Consider the following 20,000-nt stretch of genomic DNA (forward strand, 5'->3'; position numbering starts at 1 on the left):
GTCGTTCTCGCGGTTATCACGTTATTTACTCGTTGCCTCGTTAGCCTCAACTGCCACCTGATGGGCCACTGCAACCACCCACCCACCCACCTACCCACCTACCCACCCACCTACCTACCTACCTACTACCACTGCACACGTCTCTCCTTTTTAGTATCTCTCTTCTAGTTCCTTTCTTCGTGTTCACTATTTGTTTACTTTATCTCTATTCTTCCTTTTCCTTCCTTCCTTCCTTCATTCCTTCAGTCTTTCTTTCATTTCGTTCTATTTTTCTTCGTCAGTTTGTTTCTCTATTTTTTTTGTTTCACCTTATTTATACATTTTTTACCTTTCATGTTTCCTGTACGTGTTCTCTTTATTTTCTACTTTTCTACTTCCTTTCTTCTGTTTGTTGTTATCTCTCTCTCTCTCTCTCTCTCTCTCTCTCTCTCTCTCTCTATCCCTATTCCCTTTTCATCCTCTCCTTCTTGTCTCTTCTTGACTTCAATCTATAGTCACCCACCCGCATACCTGTCTCTCATTTTCTCTCCCCACTATGCTTATCTTCCCTCTCCCAACGGGGACACACACGCCACGGTGGGCCGCCAAATCCCTGAAAATTAGAACCTGGGGACGTGTCTTCACCTCGTCAGGAAGAGAGAGGTGGAGAGAGAGAGAGAGAGAGAGAGAGAGAGAGAGAGAGAGAGAGAGAGAGAGAGAGAGAGAGAGAGAGAGAGAGAGAGAGACCACACCTTGATTTCCTTCCTTCTGCCCTTTCTTCCCTCCTTTCTTGTATTTCAGCTTACCTAACCTGACTATTCTGAGGTTAATCTCTCTCTCTCTCTCTCTCTCTCTCTCTCTCTCTCTCTCTCTGATATGTGTGTGTGTGTGTGTGTGTGTGTGTGTGTGTGTGTGTGTGTGTGTGTGTGTGTGTGTGTGTGTGTGTGTGTGTGTGTGTGTTGACTGGTGGTTCTGGCAGGTGTTGTTGTTATAGTTTTGTTGTTGATGTTGTTGTTGTTAGTGGTGGTGGTGGTGGTGGTGGTGGTGATGCTAATGACAAGATACAGCGAAAGTGGTAGTGGTGGTGGTATAGGGAAGGTGGTGGTGGTGGTGGTATCGGGAAAAGTAGGACACTGCGGCGGTGGTGGTGGTGGTGGTGGCGGGTAGCACCTGGAGCAGTGATGGGCATCTGGTCTCGGGGGACGAATCGAAAAGGAAACTCCATGGGCGGGTCAGACTCCCCTGGGACACGCCACCACCAGCCAGCCTCTCCCTTCCCCTCCTCTTTTACTCCTCCTGCTGCTGCTGCTGCTGCTGCTCCTCCGTCACTACAGCCCTACCCCACCCCTCACGCTACTTCACAAGCCTCCATCACCTCTCATCTTCCATCTCCCTTCTTCCTCCTCCTCCTCCTCCTCCTCCAAAGACCCCGCTAATCTAATCAAAGTCGTTTCAACGGCCCGATCTCGATAACAATCCACGCGGTCAGATCTACCGCCATCACCTCCTCCTCCTCCTCCTCCTCCTCCCTCTTTTTACCAACTCCTGATCTGCTGTCGCAACTTCTTTCCCTCCTCCTCCTCCTCCTCCTCCTCCTCCTCTTCCTCCGTTTTCTCCTCCACAGTGAGAAGAAAGGAAGGGAAGAGGCAGGCGGACGTGACAGTCTTGATTCATCTCCATCTTAATCATCTTCACGTTAACATCAGCTGTGTGTGTGTGTGTGTGTGTGTGTGTGTGTGTGTGTGTGTGTGTGTGTCTTTCCCTGCAGTTAGATGCAGGCCTGTGGGTTGGCCGTGACTATAGTGCACTGTATACATGTGGACTGCGGGAATCTCGTTAATCCACTCATGCGCGTCACTCATAGAGAGGACGAGGCATAACGGGAGGAAGAGGAGGAAAATCAATAGTGTAACATGGGACGAGCACAAATGATAACCAGTAGAGCTAAAATATGTCCATGTAAAAAGAAAACAAGTAAGGAAATAATACATAGTCCCCTCCACACACCACACACAAAACGAGACTTGAAACAAAAAAACCAGAACAAGACAAGGCAATTCCAACCAAGGCCGTCACGTAAAGGAGGCAAAGATAATGCTATACAAAAAGATGTCGACAACCTGAGGAAGAAGAAAAAAAAAAAAAGAGGAATGGAATGAGAAATATATAGAAAAAAAGGAACATAGAAGAAGAAGAAGAAAATAAAAATCAACAGACCTCTTGCCCCTTATTTACCAGGCTGTATGTTGAAGAGGAAAAAAGAGGAATGGAATGAGAAAAATATAAAAAAAGGGACAAAAAAAAAACACCTTATTTACCAGGCTGTATGTGGTGAGCCATGTAAACACACTATCTAATGAAATAAAGGGCAGTGATGAGGAGATAAGAATTTAAGAGCGAGAATTAGCAACCAAAAAAATAAATAAAAGAAAAAAAAAACAAGACTACAGGTGAATATACAGACATAAGATAGTAACGACAAGGAATTCTCCCCACCAAATCAAAGAAAATGAGAGGTTTTGTAGATATGACGCATTAAAAGGCAAATGTTTCTTTCTCCCCACCAACCAACCAACATGAAGGAACACTGTTGACATAAAGATAAGGAAGACAAAGAATTCTCCACACCAATTAAGGAGGATGAGTAGCAGAAGTATTAAGATATAAGATAACAAAGGCAATGAATACTTCCCACCAAAACTACATAGTATAAAAAAAAAAGAAGAAAAAACAAAAAGAAAAAAAAACAAAAATGTAAAAATAACGACAAATAATTCTTCACACCAACAAAGGAAGAGGAAAAGAATAAGGAAAACAGAATATGTAAACCAGTAAACAAACACACACACACACACACACACACACACACACACACACGGCCCGGTAGCTCAGTGGTTAGAGCGCTGGCTTCACAAGCCAGATGACCGGGGTTCGATTCCCCGGCCGGGTGGAGATATTTGGGTGTGTCTCCTTTCACGTGTAGCCCCTGTTCACCTAGCAGTGAGTAAGTACGGGATGTAAATCGAGGAGTTGTGACCTTGTTGTCCCGGTGTGTGGTGTGTGCCTGGTCTCAGGCCTATCCGAAGATCGGAAATAATGAGCTCTGAGCTCGTTCCGTAGGGTAACGTCTGGCTGTCTCGTCAGAGACTGCAGCAGATTCAACAGTGAAACACACACACACACACACACACACACACACACATACACACACACACACACAAATCCCCACCAACCAAATAAAAAAGATAATAATCGTAGTATAAAAACACAAAGGACTCTCCACATCAGCCAAGGAAGAGGAAAGGAAAGAGGAAAACAGTACACTTAAAACAACAAAAAGTATTTCCCATCAACCAAATAAGAAAAAAAAAAAAAACAAGAGTAACATTCTTATCAGATAGAAAATACAAAAGGACTCCCCATCACTTGAGGAACAGCAGGAGCAGGAGGAGGAGAGGACTACTGTACAGTCAAGTTACTCAGGTATAGCAGACCGCAGGGAAGTCAGTACTCACCATGGCAGAAGTCCCGTTGGTGTAAGCGTAGGCGAAGGGGGAAAGGTAGCCCAGTCGGTCGGCTCCCCACGGTGACGTACCTGTAATTTACGCAAAACATATGCAGGTGAGAAGAAAGGTAAGCTACGTACACCCCATGGTCATAAGCAAGAATGAAGTGCTGCTCTCCCTTCTACCGTTTAGCTTTCCTCTTCCTCATCACCGAGTACTGACATGTTGGTGGTGTATCTCATTCTCATTTAACCCCTTGAGTACCATGACGCGTTTCCATATTCATTCTGCTTACTATTTGGTGATTTTATACAGCTTCAGAAACTTATGAGGGGCGTTTAAAACAGTGAAGACTGTGGCCATTAATCTTCTTTCCTCCATAGCACCATTCCTAACGTCAATAAAATTATCTAATCGTACACAAATTTCAAAGTAAAAATGTGTATCAGTTCTGGATGGGTTAAGAGAGAGGCTTCAAGACATTTATCCCATTCTTTTAGCTAACTCTCTCAGACATGCTCGGGGACTGGTATCTAAGTGGGTCTTTTTATGTTGAAGCGTTTTTGCTGCCCCTGGCCAGATTTTCCATCTTACAAGTTGTGTATTGAGATGATTTGTGGTTAAGGGAAAATTTGAGGAAAGTACAAAATGAAATGTGTGGTGGTGTGTTGGTGGACAACTGACAACTATAGTCTGTCTACTCAATTGTTGCTCCTTGGTCTCGGTTTGAATGGTGTCCCAGGGAATGTGTAGTTGTCAAATCTTGAGGAAAACCGTGAGATATCCTTGTAATAAGTGCGTTGAGCAACAGAAAACAAGTACCATTCACATAAACTCATTACGTTATCAATAAGCTACAATATGTTTTAAACCCAGGAGCCATCTTAGAGTAGACGGACTATAGTGTACACCAAGACACTGAAAACCAAAGGGATATTGAAAATTAAGTACAAGTGAATGTGTTAAGCTGCACGACTACTGAGTACTGACTGACAGAGACTGTACACACACACACACACACACACACACACACACACACACACACACACACACACACACACAGCACAGTGAATAAAGCATGAACTACATGTATTAATGCAAAAAAAAAAATAAATAAATAAATAAATAAATAAAAACAGCATGGCAGAATATACAATAAACTAAATACAGTATATATACATGATAAAAAGATACCAAGAGAAAAAAAATAACGATGAAAATTTAAGAGAATAAAAAGACATGCAAACAAAGTGTATCCAGTACTCTTTCTCTCTCTCTCTCTCTCTCTCTCTCTCTCTCTCTCTCTCTCTCTCTCTCTCTCTCTCTCTCTCTTTCTCTCTATTCGTACCCCGTTTCTGTCGAAAGGAAACAATGAAAAATTAAAACAAAAGATTCTACAAAAACTGGATGCAAAAGAGAATGTTGACAGAGGTGTTGTATAAGATAAAAAAAATGAAAAAGACGAGCAGGAGAAGGAGGAGGAGGAGGAGGAGGAGGAGGAGGAGGAGGAGGAGGAGGAGGAAGAGGAGGAGGAATGTGACGCCACAGACATGAGGAAAAAACGATTAGAAAAGATTGTAGAGAAGTGGAGGGAAGACTACACGAAGAAGGAGGAGGAGGAGGAGGAGGAGGAGGAGGAGGAGGAGGAGGAGGAGGAGGAGGAAGAGATAAAAGTCACTACAGCAAAATATATGAACAAAAGTAATTGACAATACCAAAACAAATTAAACATAACCCCCACTCACTCTCTCTCTCTCTCTCTCTCTCTCTCTAACTCACCGAAGAGGCCGAAGGGCGAGGAGGTCTCCGGGAGGCGGCCATCACTCTTAGAGGCAAGGGCGAAGGAGGAGGAGGAGGGCACATGTGTACTTTTGTCCTGTGGGAGAGAAAAAAAAACGGGGTCAGTACACACACACACACACACACACACACACACACACACACACACACACACACACACACACACACAAACACACACTCACACACACAAGGAATATAACTGGTTGTATATTTTATTCTCGTTTTTTTATTTGATTTCTTTCACTCACTTTCCTTCTCTTCTCGTTTATTCCTTCCTGTTTGTTTATTCTGTTTTTGTTTTATCGTGTGTGTGTGTGTGTGTGTGTGTGTGTGTGTGTGTGTGTGTGTGTGTGTGTGTGTGTGTGTGTGTGTGTGTGTGTGTGTGTGTGTGTTGGATTGATTTCTCTCTCTCTCTCTCTCTCTCTCTCTCTCTCTCTCTCTCTCTCTCTCTCTCTCTCTCTCTCGTGTGTGTGTTGGGGGGGGTAGGGGGTGCGTGTGTGTGTGTGATTATAAAACAAGGGGTCCAATCCCAATTCCTGCACACACACACACACACACACACACACACACACAATTAGCTGTACTTGACGGCTCTACACCGCCCACTGCCGCCCTCACTCGCTCTCTCAATAATAGAAATCACAAAAGCTATAGATTTTCTCTCTCTCTCTCTCTCTCTCTCTCTCTCTCTCTCTCTCTGATTCGCAAACGAGGGGAAAGGTGCCAATTGTCGAGTTTTGAAATCGAAGCTTCGAAATGCAAAAGCGAAACCTAATCCGGAACAATTTTCTGCGAGGAGGAGGAGGAGGAGGAGGAGGTGGAGGTGGAGGAGGAGCTAATCCGCGTCAGCCTGATGGAGGTTTCACTTGAAAAGGAAAGATTGAAGAAAGAGAAAGAAAATACATAATATATATATATATATATATATATATATATATATATATATATATATATATATATATATATATATAGAGAGAGAGAGAGAGAGAGAGAGAGAGAGAGAGAAACAGGATAAACGAAGAAACAGACAGACGGACAAACCATAGGAAAAAAAAAACCCAGCAAACAATAATAATAAAAGAAATAAATAGTAAATCCAATTGTATGTATATAGATTAAGAAAAGTAAAAAAACAACAAAAAGAAAACTTGAACACACACACACACACACACACACACACACACACACACACACACACTTCCCCTGAGGCACGCCACTGCAATAAAACCACAACACACAGTAATTATTTTGACGGCCGCAGCCAGCACTTCATTAACATCACAGCGGCGGCGTCAGGACCTCCTCGCCTATAGATTTACTGCCCCCGATCCCCCCGACTAATTCTGTGCCCAAGTGGCGTGCATCATCGGCCGCAGCAGGTGGGTTCTTCTCCAGTCAAGGGAACGAGGTATAAATTTTGAAGAGCGGGAATTAGGTTTGTGTACCGTGTCTCTCTCTCTCTCTCTCTCTCTCTCTCTCTCTCTCTCTCTCTCTCTCTCTCTCTCTCTCTCTCTCTCGTTTTATACATTTTTTATTTTAATATAGCTTGTTTCTTTTCTCTGATTTCATGTTTTCAATCTTTCATCTAATTTTTTTTCTTGGTTTTAATTGCTATACATGCAAAAGTGTATTACTAAACAGGAAGTTAATTTCATCACACACTAATAATGCTTTTCATCTTTTCTATTCGTCTCTAATAATACCTGGAAAATAAATAGCAAAAGAAGAATAAAGAAAGAAAAGAAAAAAATGCACAAAACACTCATAAAATCATAAAATAAAATCACAACGAATATTTTCCCGCATTTGCTTATTTTCCATTCAACTTTTTGGTATTAATTTCACTTTTCATTTCATTTCATCTCAAGTCATACCTTATGTTCTCCCTCATTACTATACAAAACTGATAACAATACGAGCTACGCACATACTTTCTCCTCCTCCTCCTCCTCCTCCTCCTCTCTTCCTTCTCCTCCTCCTCCTACTCCTATTCACCCCCCAAACAAGAGCAACACAGAAAGGCGGAACAGAACAGGTAAACTCGCTTCCTTCCAAACATCACCACACCTGTCTTCACCTTACCAATTAACACTCGTCACATAAACACACACACACACACACACACACACACACACACACACACACACACACACACTAAGAGAAAGATAGACAGAAACGAGAGAGGAACGAGAAAGCAAGAAGCAAAAAAAAAAAAAAATGGAAAAACGAAAGAAATAGAGAGAAAAAAAGTGGAAAACAAGGGGAGAGAAAAAAGTACGAAAGCCACACACATTTCTAAAAGGGCAAAAGGCAATTAGGAGAAGGTAAAGAATAGCGCAAAAGACACTAAAATAACGACAGATCCTCGTCAGTGGGCGTGATGATTACAGTACTCTTTGTCTACCCACGTCACTCCTGCCTGGCCTCGCTTCAGTAGGATTGGTGGCGGGAGCAGTGGTGGCAGTGATGGTGAGATAATGTATGCTAATGTAATGATAGTAATAGCGGCTGTGGTGCTGGTGATTCTTGTGAGACGAAGAGATACGGATAAAAAAATGAGAATACTAAGAACAGAAAGAACAATGCTAATAAAAAAAAGGAGCTAGTGAACAATGATACAATTTAAGAAGAGAACGGTAAGAACATGAGAGATAAGAACTTTACAGTATTGTACTCAGAACTGGAGGAATAAAGAGGACTGAATGCAAATGGAGAGGAAACAGAACAACAAGAAAATTACTAAGCAAGAGGAGGAGGAGGAGGAGGAGGAGGAGGAGGAGTAGAAGAAGAAGAAGAAGAAGAAGAAGAAGAAGAAGAAGAAGAAGAAGAAGAAGAAGAAAAGACAAGAACGAATATAAGAAAAGAACAAGACAAAGAAAACGAAGAAGAAAAGGAAAAACAACGAGAGGAAGAACAATACAAAAAAAAAACAAAGAAAAGAAGAGAAGAAAGAACAAGAACACCAAAAACGACAGTACAAAATCGTGAACAAGAACACGAAAACATTATCAATCCATCACCACCATCATCACCATCATTATTATAACATTACTAGTGATTATTTACCCAGGCATTGTCATTACCAGTATCATCGAGGCTATTATGATGAGCATTACCACCAGGACGCGACCCGTGCAGTAGATTAAAAGCAGACAATTAACGTCACAATGCGGAAAAACTTGCGTGTGCCAATCGCTGTGAGCCGTGCATGATCCTTGTCAGCCGCGGGAAATTGTTGTCGCTGTCAGTATTACCGCCGCTCTTGTTGTTGTTGTTGTTGTTGTTGTTGTTACTATTGCTGTTATTGTTGTTGTTTTTGTTATCATTATTACTATTACTATTATTATTATTATTATTATTATTATTATTATCATTATTACTATTATCATTATTATTTATTTTATTCGTTTTTTACTACTGTTACTGCTGCTATTAATACTACTACTACTACTACTAATAATAATAATAATATCACTATCATTGGAGTCATGATTGTAACGAATATTTTCAGTAGTAGTAGTGGTAGTGGTAGTAGTAGTAGTAGTAGTAGTAGTAGTAGTAGTAGTAGTAGTAGTAGTTGTTGTTGTTGTTGTTGTTGTAGTAATAGATAAATGAGTAATCAATGAAAAGTAATGTTATAGCAATAAATAAGCAATAATAATAATAACAATAATAATGATAATAATAATAATAAATAATAATAATAATAATAATAATAATAATAATAATAATAATAATAATAATAATAATAATAATAATAATGCTAATAGTAATAATAATACAAATACAAAATCGCACAAATAAGTTAAGAGATGCATACTTTAGCAAACTGACAACAGCATCAATTCAAAATTGTTATTTATACACCAGTACAGAACACTTGTGGAGTGAAAGTAATTGTCTCAGATTGTTGTTAATTTGTGTTGCGTTTCTGACTGTCTTCAGCCCCTTCCTCACCGTCGCAATGTTGCATCTCTTATAGCCTTCTGCAGCTATTTTCGCGCTAACTGTACTTCTGATCTCGCTAATTGTACGCCTCCCCTCCTCTCGCGACCTCGCTGGACATGTCTTACATCTTTCTATCACACTTATTCATTCCACCTCCCTAATGCAAGAGTTAACCAGTATCCTCAATCACTCATCCCTTTCTCTGGTAAACTCTGGAACACAATGTCTGCTTCTGTATTTTCACCTTCCTACGACCTGAACACTTTTAAGAGGATTGCAAGGCCCTTATCTTGTAATTACTTTTTTTTTTTTTTTTTTTTACGCAAGAGGGAGACCTTCCAAAGCCAACCAAACATAAAAAAAAAGGCCCACTGAAGCTGCAAGTTCCCTAAAAGACTACCGCTTTCGACTTTACGAAGACCGATGCCACGGCGAGCTATTTTCATTATTGCAGTTTTGTCGCCTTGGTCAGTGCCTTTCCTACATAAAAAGTAGTAGTAGTAGTAGTAGTAATAGTAGCAGAGGTCAAAAGTGTTAATACTAATACTACTACTAATAAAATCTGTATCATTTGCAAATCACTAGTATGAAAAACACACACACACACACACACACACACACACACACACACACACACACACACGCACCACCACCACCACGAGCCATTCATTAAGCCAACATTTAGCACTTAATTAATAACCATCCCCCTGAACAACAGCAAAACGACAATAACAATAGTAATTAAATAAAGAGCGTAACATTACTATTACAATTATGCCTCATGCGACGATTATCATTTTTGTTACTGCTGCTATGTTGTTATTATTGTTGTTGTTATATCATTATCATTATTATTATTATCACTATTATTATCATTATTGTTAGCATTACTATTAACATTACATTATCACTGTTGTTGTTGTTGTTGTTGTTGCTATTGTTGGTGGTAGTAGTAGTAGTAGTAGTAGTAGTAGTAGTAGTAGTAGTAGTAGTAGTAATTGTTGTTGTTGTTATTGTTGAATTAAAAAAAAACGCAAAAATAAAGAAAACTCATCACTTAATACACAACAGAACAGGTTATTAAAAGATTATAAATGGAGAAATAAAACATGCACTTATCATACGCACACTAATGAAAACTGCTCACTATAATTAACACACACACACACACACACACACACACAAAGTGGGTTTTATAATTCTTGCTTTTATGCATTGTATTGTTCACTACCACCATCACCACCACCACTACCACCACCACCACCATCCTCCACTTTCATTACTTATCACCTCCACCAGAATTATCATAGCTCTCCTGTACTTTCCTATTCTCCAGTCCCTCATTTCCCTTCCCTACTTCCCTACTCTCTCTCTCTCTCTCTCTCTCTCTCTCTCTCTCTCTCTCTCTCTCTCTCTCCTTTCCAATCATAATATTTTCTTTCCCTTTCTCTCCACTCTCCTTCAATCCTCCTCCATTCACCTCATTTTCCTTCCCTGCCTTCCTTTCTCCTTCACTCCCTTCTCTTTCTCTCCACTCTAAATACATCCTTCTCCAATCACCTCATTTTCCTTTCTTTCTTTCCTCCTTCATTTCTTTCTCTTTCTACTATACATCCTCCTCTAATCATCTCTCTCTCTCTCTCTCTCTCTCTCTCTCTCTCTCTCTCTCTCTCTCTCTCTCTCTCTCTCTCCTCCTCCTCTTCCTCCTTAACTGCCCCCTCCTCAGCAAACGAGGTATGAGCATCGTATAATTGCACGCCCATTTCGGTTCCTATTTTCAAGAGGCGTCAAGAGGGCGGTGCCAAGAGGAGGCCAGCAGGTGCATCACAGCGTCTTAAGTTCACCTGCATTATTAGCGCCTTGAAAATTCTTGGTGGTGTACGTGTCTGTGTGTGTGTGTGTGTGTGTGTGTGTGTGTGTGTGTGTGTGTGTGTGTGTGTGTGTGTGTTTATTACATGGTGTATCTTATTTTTGTTCGTTTGTCTGTATCGTAAATGTTCTACCCATCCAACCACACACACACACGCACACACACACACACACACACACACACACACACACGAATCATTCCCACAAATAAGAGGTTAAAGAAAAAAAAAAAAAAACAATAAAAACATAACAAGACCACAAAAAACTATACAACAGAAGAAAAACTAATCTACATGTAAAAAAAGCACACACACACACACACACACACACACACACACACACCTCAGATCCATTTAACGTCCATTACACACACAAAGAAAAAAAAAGGTGAAAAAAAGAAAGAAAAAAGTAAGAAGATTCACGAAAAGCAAACCAATTTGTCTCAAGATGCTGCCACTTACTCATTCCTTCTTTTTCTGCCCTTTTTTTTTTTCATCTACATTCATACCACAAATTCTTCTCCATTTTTTTTGATACGTACGAATATTTCTTCTTTTTCTCATCCTTTTTTTTTTCAACACCCGCTTGCTGCTCTTTTCTCTCTCTAACAACCTATACAAAAGCAGGATTTAAGCAGCTCGGTTTAAGCAACGCGGAATACATGAAAAAAAGGGAGAGAGAGAAAAAAAAAAGGCTTACATAAGTGTCACTCTCTTTAGGAATAGCGCGAGGAGAAGTAGACAAGGAGGGGAAGAAAAATATGATGGGGGAGGGAGGGAGGGAACACGCCTTTGAAACCGTTCTTAAGGTTCTTTAATATGAATCTTTATGGCATACTGCTGACGAAGGAAGGAAGGAAGGAAGGAGGAAGGAAGGAAGGAAGGAGAAATAGATAAGGAAGGAAGGAAGGAATGGTAGGGAATAGCAAAATGGTGGGTAAGAAAGAAAGGAAAGAAGGTAGAACAGTAACAAGGTAAGAAAGGAGAAGAGAAAAACGAAGGAAAGAGAGCAAAATAAAATAAATAAATAAAAAAAACGGAGAGAGAGAGAGAGAGAGAGAGAGAGAGAGAGAGAGAGAGAGAGAACTTGGTGGAGGGAACAGTAGTAGTAGTAGTAGTAGTAGTAGTAGTGCTGGTGGTGGTGGTGGTGGTGGTGGCAGAGACAACGACAAGAGACGCAAGGGAGGGGATGGGGAGAGGAAAGGGAGAGTAAGGGGTAACAGAAGGGGAAAGGGAGAGTGGGGAGTGGGGTGAGGGAAGCCTGACAAGTGAGAGGCGAGGGCGGGAGTTTGTGGTGGGGGAGGTGGGAGTGAGGAGGAACGGGGTGGGTCGGGGCGGGATGGGGGTTTGGTGTTGCAGACCTTCTGGTGTAGACTGCACCTGGCCTGCGAGGGAGGGGGTCGGGGTGTGGGTGGCGGTGATGGGGTGTTGGGGGAGTGGTAGGGAGGTGTTGGGGACGCGTGAGTACCAATTAACAAGTTCAAAGAGTACGGAAGTGAGGAAAATGGAGTGAAAGAATTAAGGCTTGTAAGTATTTGAGGAAGTAATGCAACCACTATCACCATTATACCTATCACCATCACCACCAACCACAACCATCATCACCACTACAACCACCATCACCACCGCCAGACACCCAAGACGTTGGATCGCTCACCTTAACCCAGCCCTCCTTCTCTTCCCTCCTCTCCCTCCTCGGCGGGTGGTGAGGCGTGAACCAAAACTTAGCAACTCCCTCCCTCCTTCTCTCCGTCTCTCCTCGCTTCCCTTACCCCCAGGCCAGCGGGAGGGAAGGGGGAAGGAGGGAAGGAGAGAAGAGGAAAGTTCTATTTAGTTTTCACATTGAGACGCAAAACTCCGCCTCGCTGGGTCATTTAACTCCTTGGAATTGGATGTTATTTTTCTGTCCTTCTCCCTCTCTCTTTCTCTCTTTCTTTCTGGTCGGTCTGTCTATCGGGATGGACGGGAGGTAATGGGAGATAATCGGGAGAGAAGAAGAAAGAGGAGGAGGAGGTGGTGTTGGTAGTGGTGGTGGTGGTGGTAGGTTATGTCTTGGGAGAAAAACGAGCCATGTGTGGGGGAAGGGAGAGGAAGCAGGAGGAGGAGGAGGAGGAGGAGGAGGGAGGAGACTGTAAAAGGAAACGTCAATCACCTCACACCTTTCTTCCCTGCCCTGTGCTTTTCTGATAAACTGTTAATTCTGACTTTTCAATCAATCCTTCACGCGCTAATCCCTGCCACATTCTTGCTGCTTAGTCAACAAATCCTGCACCGTTTGAGCCTTAAATCCCTTATTTCCTAATCCTTCCCATTCCAAACTGCAGTTTCCCCTTTAAACCCAACAACATATACTTCTACTACTACCATTATCATAACAACAACAACAACTACTACTACTACTACTACTAATTCGGATGCCATTTCCAAGTTTTCTCCATTACACTTCCTACTGTTATCAATGTTGAATGTGTCGTCGTCAGGCTGTGTAACATTGCACACTGATCTTATCTCGCCTAAGCAGATTAGGAAGCCTCTTTTCATCTGATAGAAAGAGAGGGATGGCCCGTGAGTGTCGCTCCCCTGCGTGACTAAGAGATGGCGCTGGTGTCGGCGTAGTTCAGAGTGCGGCGGGGAGATGAAAGGCAGCGTACAGTAGCGTCTGGTTTGCCTCATGTTACTCTTTGCCTGACACTCCAACCTTTCATTCGGATCTCGTGAGTAATGCCTAATTAATTCATGGACGTGATGATGACTGAGAGGAGAGAGACGAGTGAAGGGAGGAGGAGCAGGAGGAGGAGGAGGAGACGTAAAAGATTTAGTTGAGGTTTAAGGAGCAGTAGGAGTCTAAGGGTGACACGAAGCAATGAAGCAACTAAAGTAAATGATTCACGAAACGCTCCTAAAGTCGAAACCTGAACCAGTGAAGCAGGTGGCGAAGTGATGTTTGTCTGTCCACTGCCGCTAAGTTTTCGAACAATATACGCATTCCCTTCACATTTCTCCGTCCCCGAACCATATTCAGAAACGCTTTGCACTCTCACGACGAAAATTTCCAAAGGCTCTAGTTGAAGATACTCATGTTTTTTAAGGGTACTTTTGTGGTTCTGGTGATGGATTAGCAACATTTCTAGTTGATCATAAGGAGAAACTGTATTGAAAACCCTGCGAGTTGTCTATGGGGACTTAAAAAATTGTCGTTGTGAGAGCAAGGCGTTACTGAATATGGCCGGGACCCATCACACACACACACACACACACACACACACACAGTATTTGCTCAGCTCACCACATTTCCTCCACCCTTCCCTCTTCACTGTCCACGTCAATTAGATGCCAGCGGCGAATACACGCACGGTTTAATACGCACATGTATACTACTACTGTGTTTACGTACACTATAAACAACGTGGGAACAAGAGTCACCCATGTGGAACGCCGCCGCCACTGCCACCACCGCCGCCACCACCACCATCGCCGCCGCCACCGCTGACTTTACGACTTGTGGGGTGTGTGTGTGTGTGTGTGTGTGTGTGTGTGTGTGTGTGTGTGTGTTGTTATCAATGTAGGCGAATATTACGTTTATACAGTATGTTGTAAATGTTTATGAGCTCTTTAGCCTGATATTCTCTCTCTCTCTCTCTCTCTCTCTCTCTCTCTCTCTCTCTCTCTCTCTCTCTCTAAGCTTCTTGTCTGCTAACTACTTATATTTCATTTCCGTTTTCATTTCTTCCTTTTCTTTTGCCTCCATTAATTTTTTCATCCCTCCGTTTAGTCTCTCTCTCTCTCTCTCTCTCTCTCTCTCTCTCTCTCTCTCTCTCTCTCTCTCTCTCTCTTACACACACAAAGTATAAATTTATGTTAATTGTTATGCATTATTAAAATTCAAAACACTGGGGCGTCACAGAAAAGGTCGTTAGGCACAAAAAAGAGTCGGAGCGCTTATCAGCTATCGCCTTTATCGCGTTATCGTCACCACTGGGACTGCAGGTGGCGGTGTTGCTGCTCCCACCTCCCTCCCACCTTTCGTTTTTTTTTTTTCTTTGTGTTTTGTTTTATTTCCCGTCTCATTTCATTATCTACGTGTGTTTCTTTCGATTATACATTCATTATCGTTCACCGTCTTTTGTATTTTTGTTTCCGCTTTATTACCATACGCGCGTTTCGTCTATACATTCACTTTATCAGTAATATTTCTCTTTATTTTTTTCTTCCGTCTATACATTCGCTCTTTCTATAGTATAACTCACTGTCTTCTTGTTTTTTTTTTTTCTCAGTTCATCTACGCTTGTTTCTTCCGCCTATACATTCATTCGCTTTATCATTATCAGTCATCGTCTTAATTTTTCTCTCAGTTCATCACCTATGCTTATTTCTTCCGTCTATACATTAATTCGCTTTATTATTATCAGTCATCGTCTTAATTTTTCTCTCAGTTCATCACCTACGCATGTTCCTTCACCCATTCAGTACCAAGAAGCGTTTTTTCTATTAATTGTGGTTACTATTTGGCTATTTAACCTGTTCAGAAACTTATGTGGGGGGGATTAGAATAGTGAAGACTGTGTCCATTAATCTTCTGACCTCCAAAGATCCTTCCTAATGTCAATAAAATCGTCTAATCAAACCCAACTCGAGATAAAAATGCATTCCAGTACTGAAAGGGTTAAGTCTAGACATTCACTCTGTCTATGGCATTAGTGATTGTTGTCGTTTGTTTGTCTTGTTATCTTAGCGTGTTCCATTCGTCTATACTTTGATCTCTTGTATCTATAGCTCTTGCTGCTTTGATACTTAAGTTTAGATACCATTTGTAATTTGTGAAAGTAGTGTTTTGTGTATATGGAAGATATCGAAGGGTATATCAAGTCACACACTCACTCTCTCTCTCTCTCTCTCTCTCAAACAGGACGCATCGTTTACCCGCAGTCTGACAATTCCAAACGTCAACAAGAGCCGCCCTTGGACACAAAAACAGCAGCAGTGTAGCGGGTATTGTCATGCAGCGCCCATAAACACACGTCGCATCAGTGCTTTCAGCTTACTTAGCACTGAAAGCACAATTACCACAGAGAATTGTTAATATCAACCCACGCAACGCACACACACCTGTCACCAAAACACAAGGACGAAGCAACGAAGCAGGACATGCGAAAACTTTTTACACCTTCACTGTATTAAAACGTAAATGTTTGTGAAAGGTATATTATAAATAGCGATATAATAGTACACGGGAAAAAAAAATCTGTTATTTTTCAATCTCTCCCTCTTCCGGAAATTCTCATCTGTTGTTCGGGTATATGAAAAATGAATAAGTGCGATGGAATTTCACTGCGAATCTTCACCTCTTCATTAGTGGGACGCATTTCTACCTTCAGTTTTGTGTGTGATTAGATGATTTTATTGACATCAGGAAGAGTCTATCGAGGTCAGAAGATTAATGGCCACAATCTTCATTATTCTAATCCTCCACATAAGTTTCTGAAGCTGTATAAAATCGCCAAATAGTAACCAGACTGAATATGAAAACGCGTCCTGGTAATGAAAGGGTTAAAGACGCTGGTGTGTTTTCACTGTCAGTCGGCGTTGTTTTGTTTTACTGACGAAGAAACAACTAAATATATAATGGATTTCACTGCCACTCATAGTGAAGTAAATATTAAATTCCAACGATTATGCGCGATCGACACACTTCAGGTCAAATCATGGTGATAACAAAATAACGTAAAAACAATAAACGTCACAATCAGTTATAATAATGTCTAATAACCTGATAACTATTTCACCGCCAATTATAACACTGCACGGAAACAAACATAACAGAAGATGCTGACTCGAAAAAAATCTGAAAAAAAAAAATTTCAGGGTACAAAGAGCAAGTAACTGCGGCGGCGGTGGCGGTGGCGGTGGTGGTGACAGCGGCGGTGGCGGTGGTGGTGGTGGCGGCGGCGGCGATGGTGGTGGTGGTATTAAATCTATAGTTATAGGTCTAGGCGTTGAGGAGAAAAAGACAACGTCAGCAGCATCAGCACAAACAGCAACAAGAAGGAGGAGGAGGAGGAGGAGGAGGAGGAGGAGGAGGAGGAGGAGGAGGAGGAGGAGGCAAAGAAAACGATAAATGAAAAATGAAAAAGACGCACAGTAATAATTCAGATTTTTCAATTTCCTAAGCGATTTCATTTCACTGGATAAAGAGATAGAGAGAAAAGGCTAATACTCAGAGAGAGAGAGAGAGAGAGAGAGAGAGAGAGAGAGAGAGAGAGAGAGAGAGAGAGAGAGAATGAATTCCACCAAGAAGTCAATTCTGAACCGACCCTTATTCTCTTCCGCCTCCCCCTTTACCACCACCTCCCCTCTTGTCCCCTCCCTTCCCCTCGCTGATTGGATAACCACGACAAAGCAATCCCAATCGCTTCTCCCCTTCCCAATGCATCCCTTCCCCTCCCTAACCTAATCTTACCTCTCTCTCTCTCTCTCTCTCTCTCTCTCTCTCTCTCTCTCTCTCTCTCACACACACATTCTTCTTAAAATATATACATACTTACATACACACATTAATGAACTGGCTGTGTGTGTGTGTGTGTGTGTGTGTGTGTGTGTGTGTGTGTGTGTGTGTGTGTTCTGCTCTTCTAACATCATCTTCGTGTCACGTTACCAAAACAACGTCACGTGACCTGGCTCGACCCGCGTGGCCTGACCCTGGGGCGGCATATCGAGGGTCATCTGTGTCAAGGGTCAGAACCAATAATTCTTGAGAGGGAAGGAGGGTGAGGGGGAGGTGTGAAGGAATGGGAGGGAGATAAAGGGCAGGGAGGGAGGGAGAGGCAGAGAACGAGGGTGTTAATGAAGTAGGTGATGATAGGGTCGTAAGAGAGAGAGAGAGAGAGAGAGAGAGAGAGAGAGAGAGAGAGAGAGAGAGAGAGAGAGGCCAAGGAGTAGAGTATGTGTGGAGGAAGTTGGGAGGGTAGGGGTACGTCAGATAAGACTACCCCACTCTCTCTCTCTCTCTCTCTCTCTCTCTCTCTCTCTCTCTCACACACACACACACACACACTATCGCTAAAGGTCTGAGGCAAACACCGAAAGTGGTAGATACTGAACCTTATCTCCTTCTCCTCCTCCTCCTCCTCCTCCTCCTCCACCACTCGCTAAGCTGTCCTCCACATGTTGCACCTCCTCTTTTTACTATTATTTTCTTGCAGAATAATACAAGTGGTAATATTATGAGGAGTACTAGGAAGAGGAGGAGGAGGAGGAGGAGGAGGAGGAGGAGGAGGAGGAGGAGGAGGAGGAAGAGAAAAATAACAAACATGAAAGAGAAAATATTGGATAGTGAGGACAGGATGGTTAATGTGTTAGCAGCAGCAGCAGCAGCAGCAGTAGTAGTAGTAGTAGTAGTAGTAGTAGTAGTAGTAGTGGTGGTGGTGGTACACACACACACACACACACACACACACACACACACACACACACACACACACATTTCCTCTCTCAACCACCCCCAACCAAGTCTTCCCCCCACACCCCACCAAACCCAATCTCTTCTCCTCTCACCACCCCTCCTCCTAACCTCCCCTTCCCTCCCCTCCCCTACCCTGAAATCATCACCCAATCAAGACACACCTTTATTCCCCTCCCCTCACCTCCTCCCTCCTCCCTAATAATCCCCTTCGACAAGATTGCCTCTCCCTCCCCCTTCCTCTCCCCTCCCCCGCAATCAAACCTCAAAAGCAGCCACAAACAGGTAAGGCAGGTAAGGAAATAGGTAATCGAGTCTTTCCTCCTCCTCCTCCTCCTCCTCCTTAAACTTTCCCTCCCCCTTTCAAATGAGGCACGTGGAGATCTGTTGGGAGGTGGTGGTAGAGCAAGAAGAAGAAGAAGAAGAAGAAGAAGAAGAAGAAGAAGAAGAAGAAGAGGAGGAGGAGGAGGACATGTAACAATTTCCTTGCTTTTTTCTTTTCTTATTTTTCTTCCCTTCTCAAACCACGCTACTTTTTTTTCTCTTTCTTTACACCACTCTCTCTCTCTCTCTCTCTCTCTCTCTCTCTCTCTCTCTCTCTCTCTCTCTCTCTCCACCCATCTTTTTTCCCTTTTCCATTCTCCATGACACTTCTTTACACACACACATACACAAAACACACACTCTCTATCTCTCTCTCCCCCCCCCTCTCCCACACATCACTATAAACTTACCCACTACCTGATACTACTTTATCCTTCCTCCTCCTCCTCCTCCTCCTCCTCCTTCTCTTCCTCTTCCTCCTCCTCCTCCTCTGATAACATTTGGTCCGTGACGCTTTGATTTACGAGCGATATCCTGTTAGAGAGAGAGAGAGAGAGAGAGAGAGAGAGAGAGAGAGAGAGAGAGAAATATGATTCACGCTGCCATGTATGAAATTAAAATTAAAATATATAGGATTAATCTATTTTTATTCACTTTTTTTTTTAATTCCACTCGCGACCCTTCGTTTTATTTTCGCTTTTTAATTAATAAGGAATATGTGTGCCAATAAATATTTTTTTCCCCAGTATTGGTGTATTATCTATCTATGGCATTTGTTTATTCCTTTATTCATTCATTCATTCATTTGTTTACTATCATTATTTGTATTCCCATTTAGTATTTGTATCTTAAGTTTGTAAGTTCACTGTTCTGTATTTGATATCTTCTAGTCACAGCACGTAGTAGTAGTAGTAGTAGTAGTAGTAGTAGTAGTAGTAGTAGTAGTAGTAGTTCACTGTCTCTGAACAAACTAAAATCAACACATTTATTACTACTACTACTACTACTACTACTACAACTATTACAACAACTACGACCACCACCATCATCACCACCGCCTCCATCGCCATCATCACCTACTGACGCAGCAATTTCACCCAGAGCATCGCGGCGCCAAGC

At 42.2% G+C, this 20,000-nt stretch overlaps 1 protein-coding gene across 9 annotated transcripts in view; it reads right to left on the reverse strand.

Annotated features, from left to right (window-relative positions):
• Positions 1 to 20,000, reverse strand: part of LOC123515241 (protein pangolin, isoforms A/H/I/S-like) — a 407,961-nt gene that overhangs the window by 367,797 nt on the left and 20,164 nt on the right. For 8 of the 9 annotated variants that reach the window (XM_045273828.1, XM_045273834.1, XM_045273827.1 and 5 more), the window contains exons 2-3: positions 5,265 to 5,361; positions 3,489 to 3,574 (exon numbers count right to left, since the gene is read on the reverse strand). In XM_045273828.1, the coding sequence (XP_045129763.1) occupies positions 3,489 to 3,574; positions 5,265 to 5,361 (183 nt within the window). The remainder of the gene's footprint in view (positions 1 to 3,488; positions 3,575 to 5,264; positions 5,362 to 20,000) is intronic. The other variant, XM_045273829.1, reaches the window with a different exon arrangement.

Source organism: Portunus trituberculatus, chromosome 38, assembly GCF_017591435.1.
Source record: "Portunus trituberculatus isolate SZX2019 chromosome 38, ASM1759143v1, whole genome shotgun sequence".
Taxonomy (NCBI): domain Eukaryota; kingdom Metazoa; phylum Arthropoda; class Malacostraca; order Decapoda; family Portunidae; genus Portunus; species Portunus trituberculatus.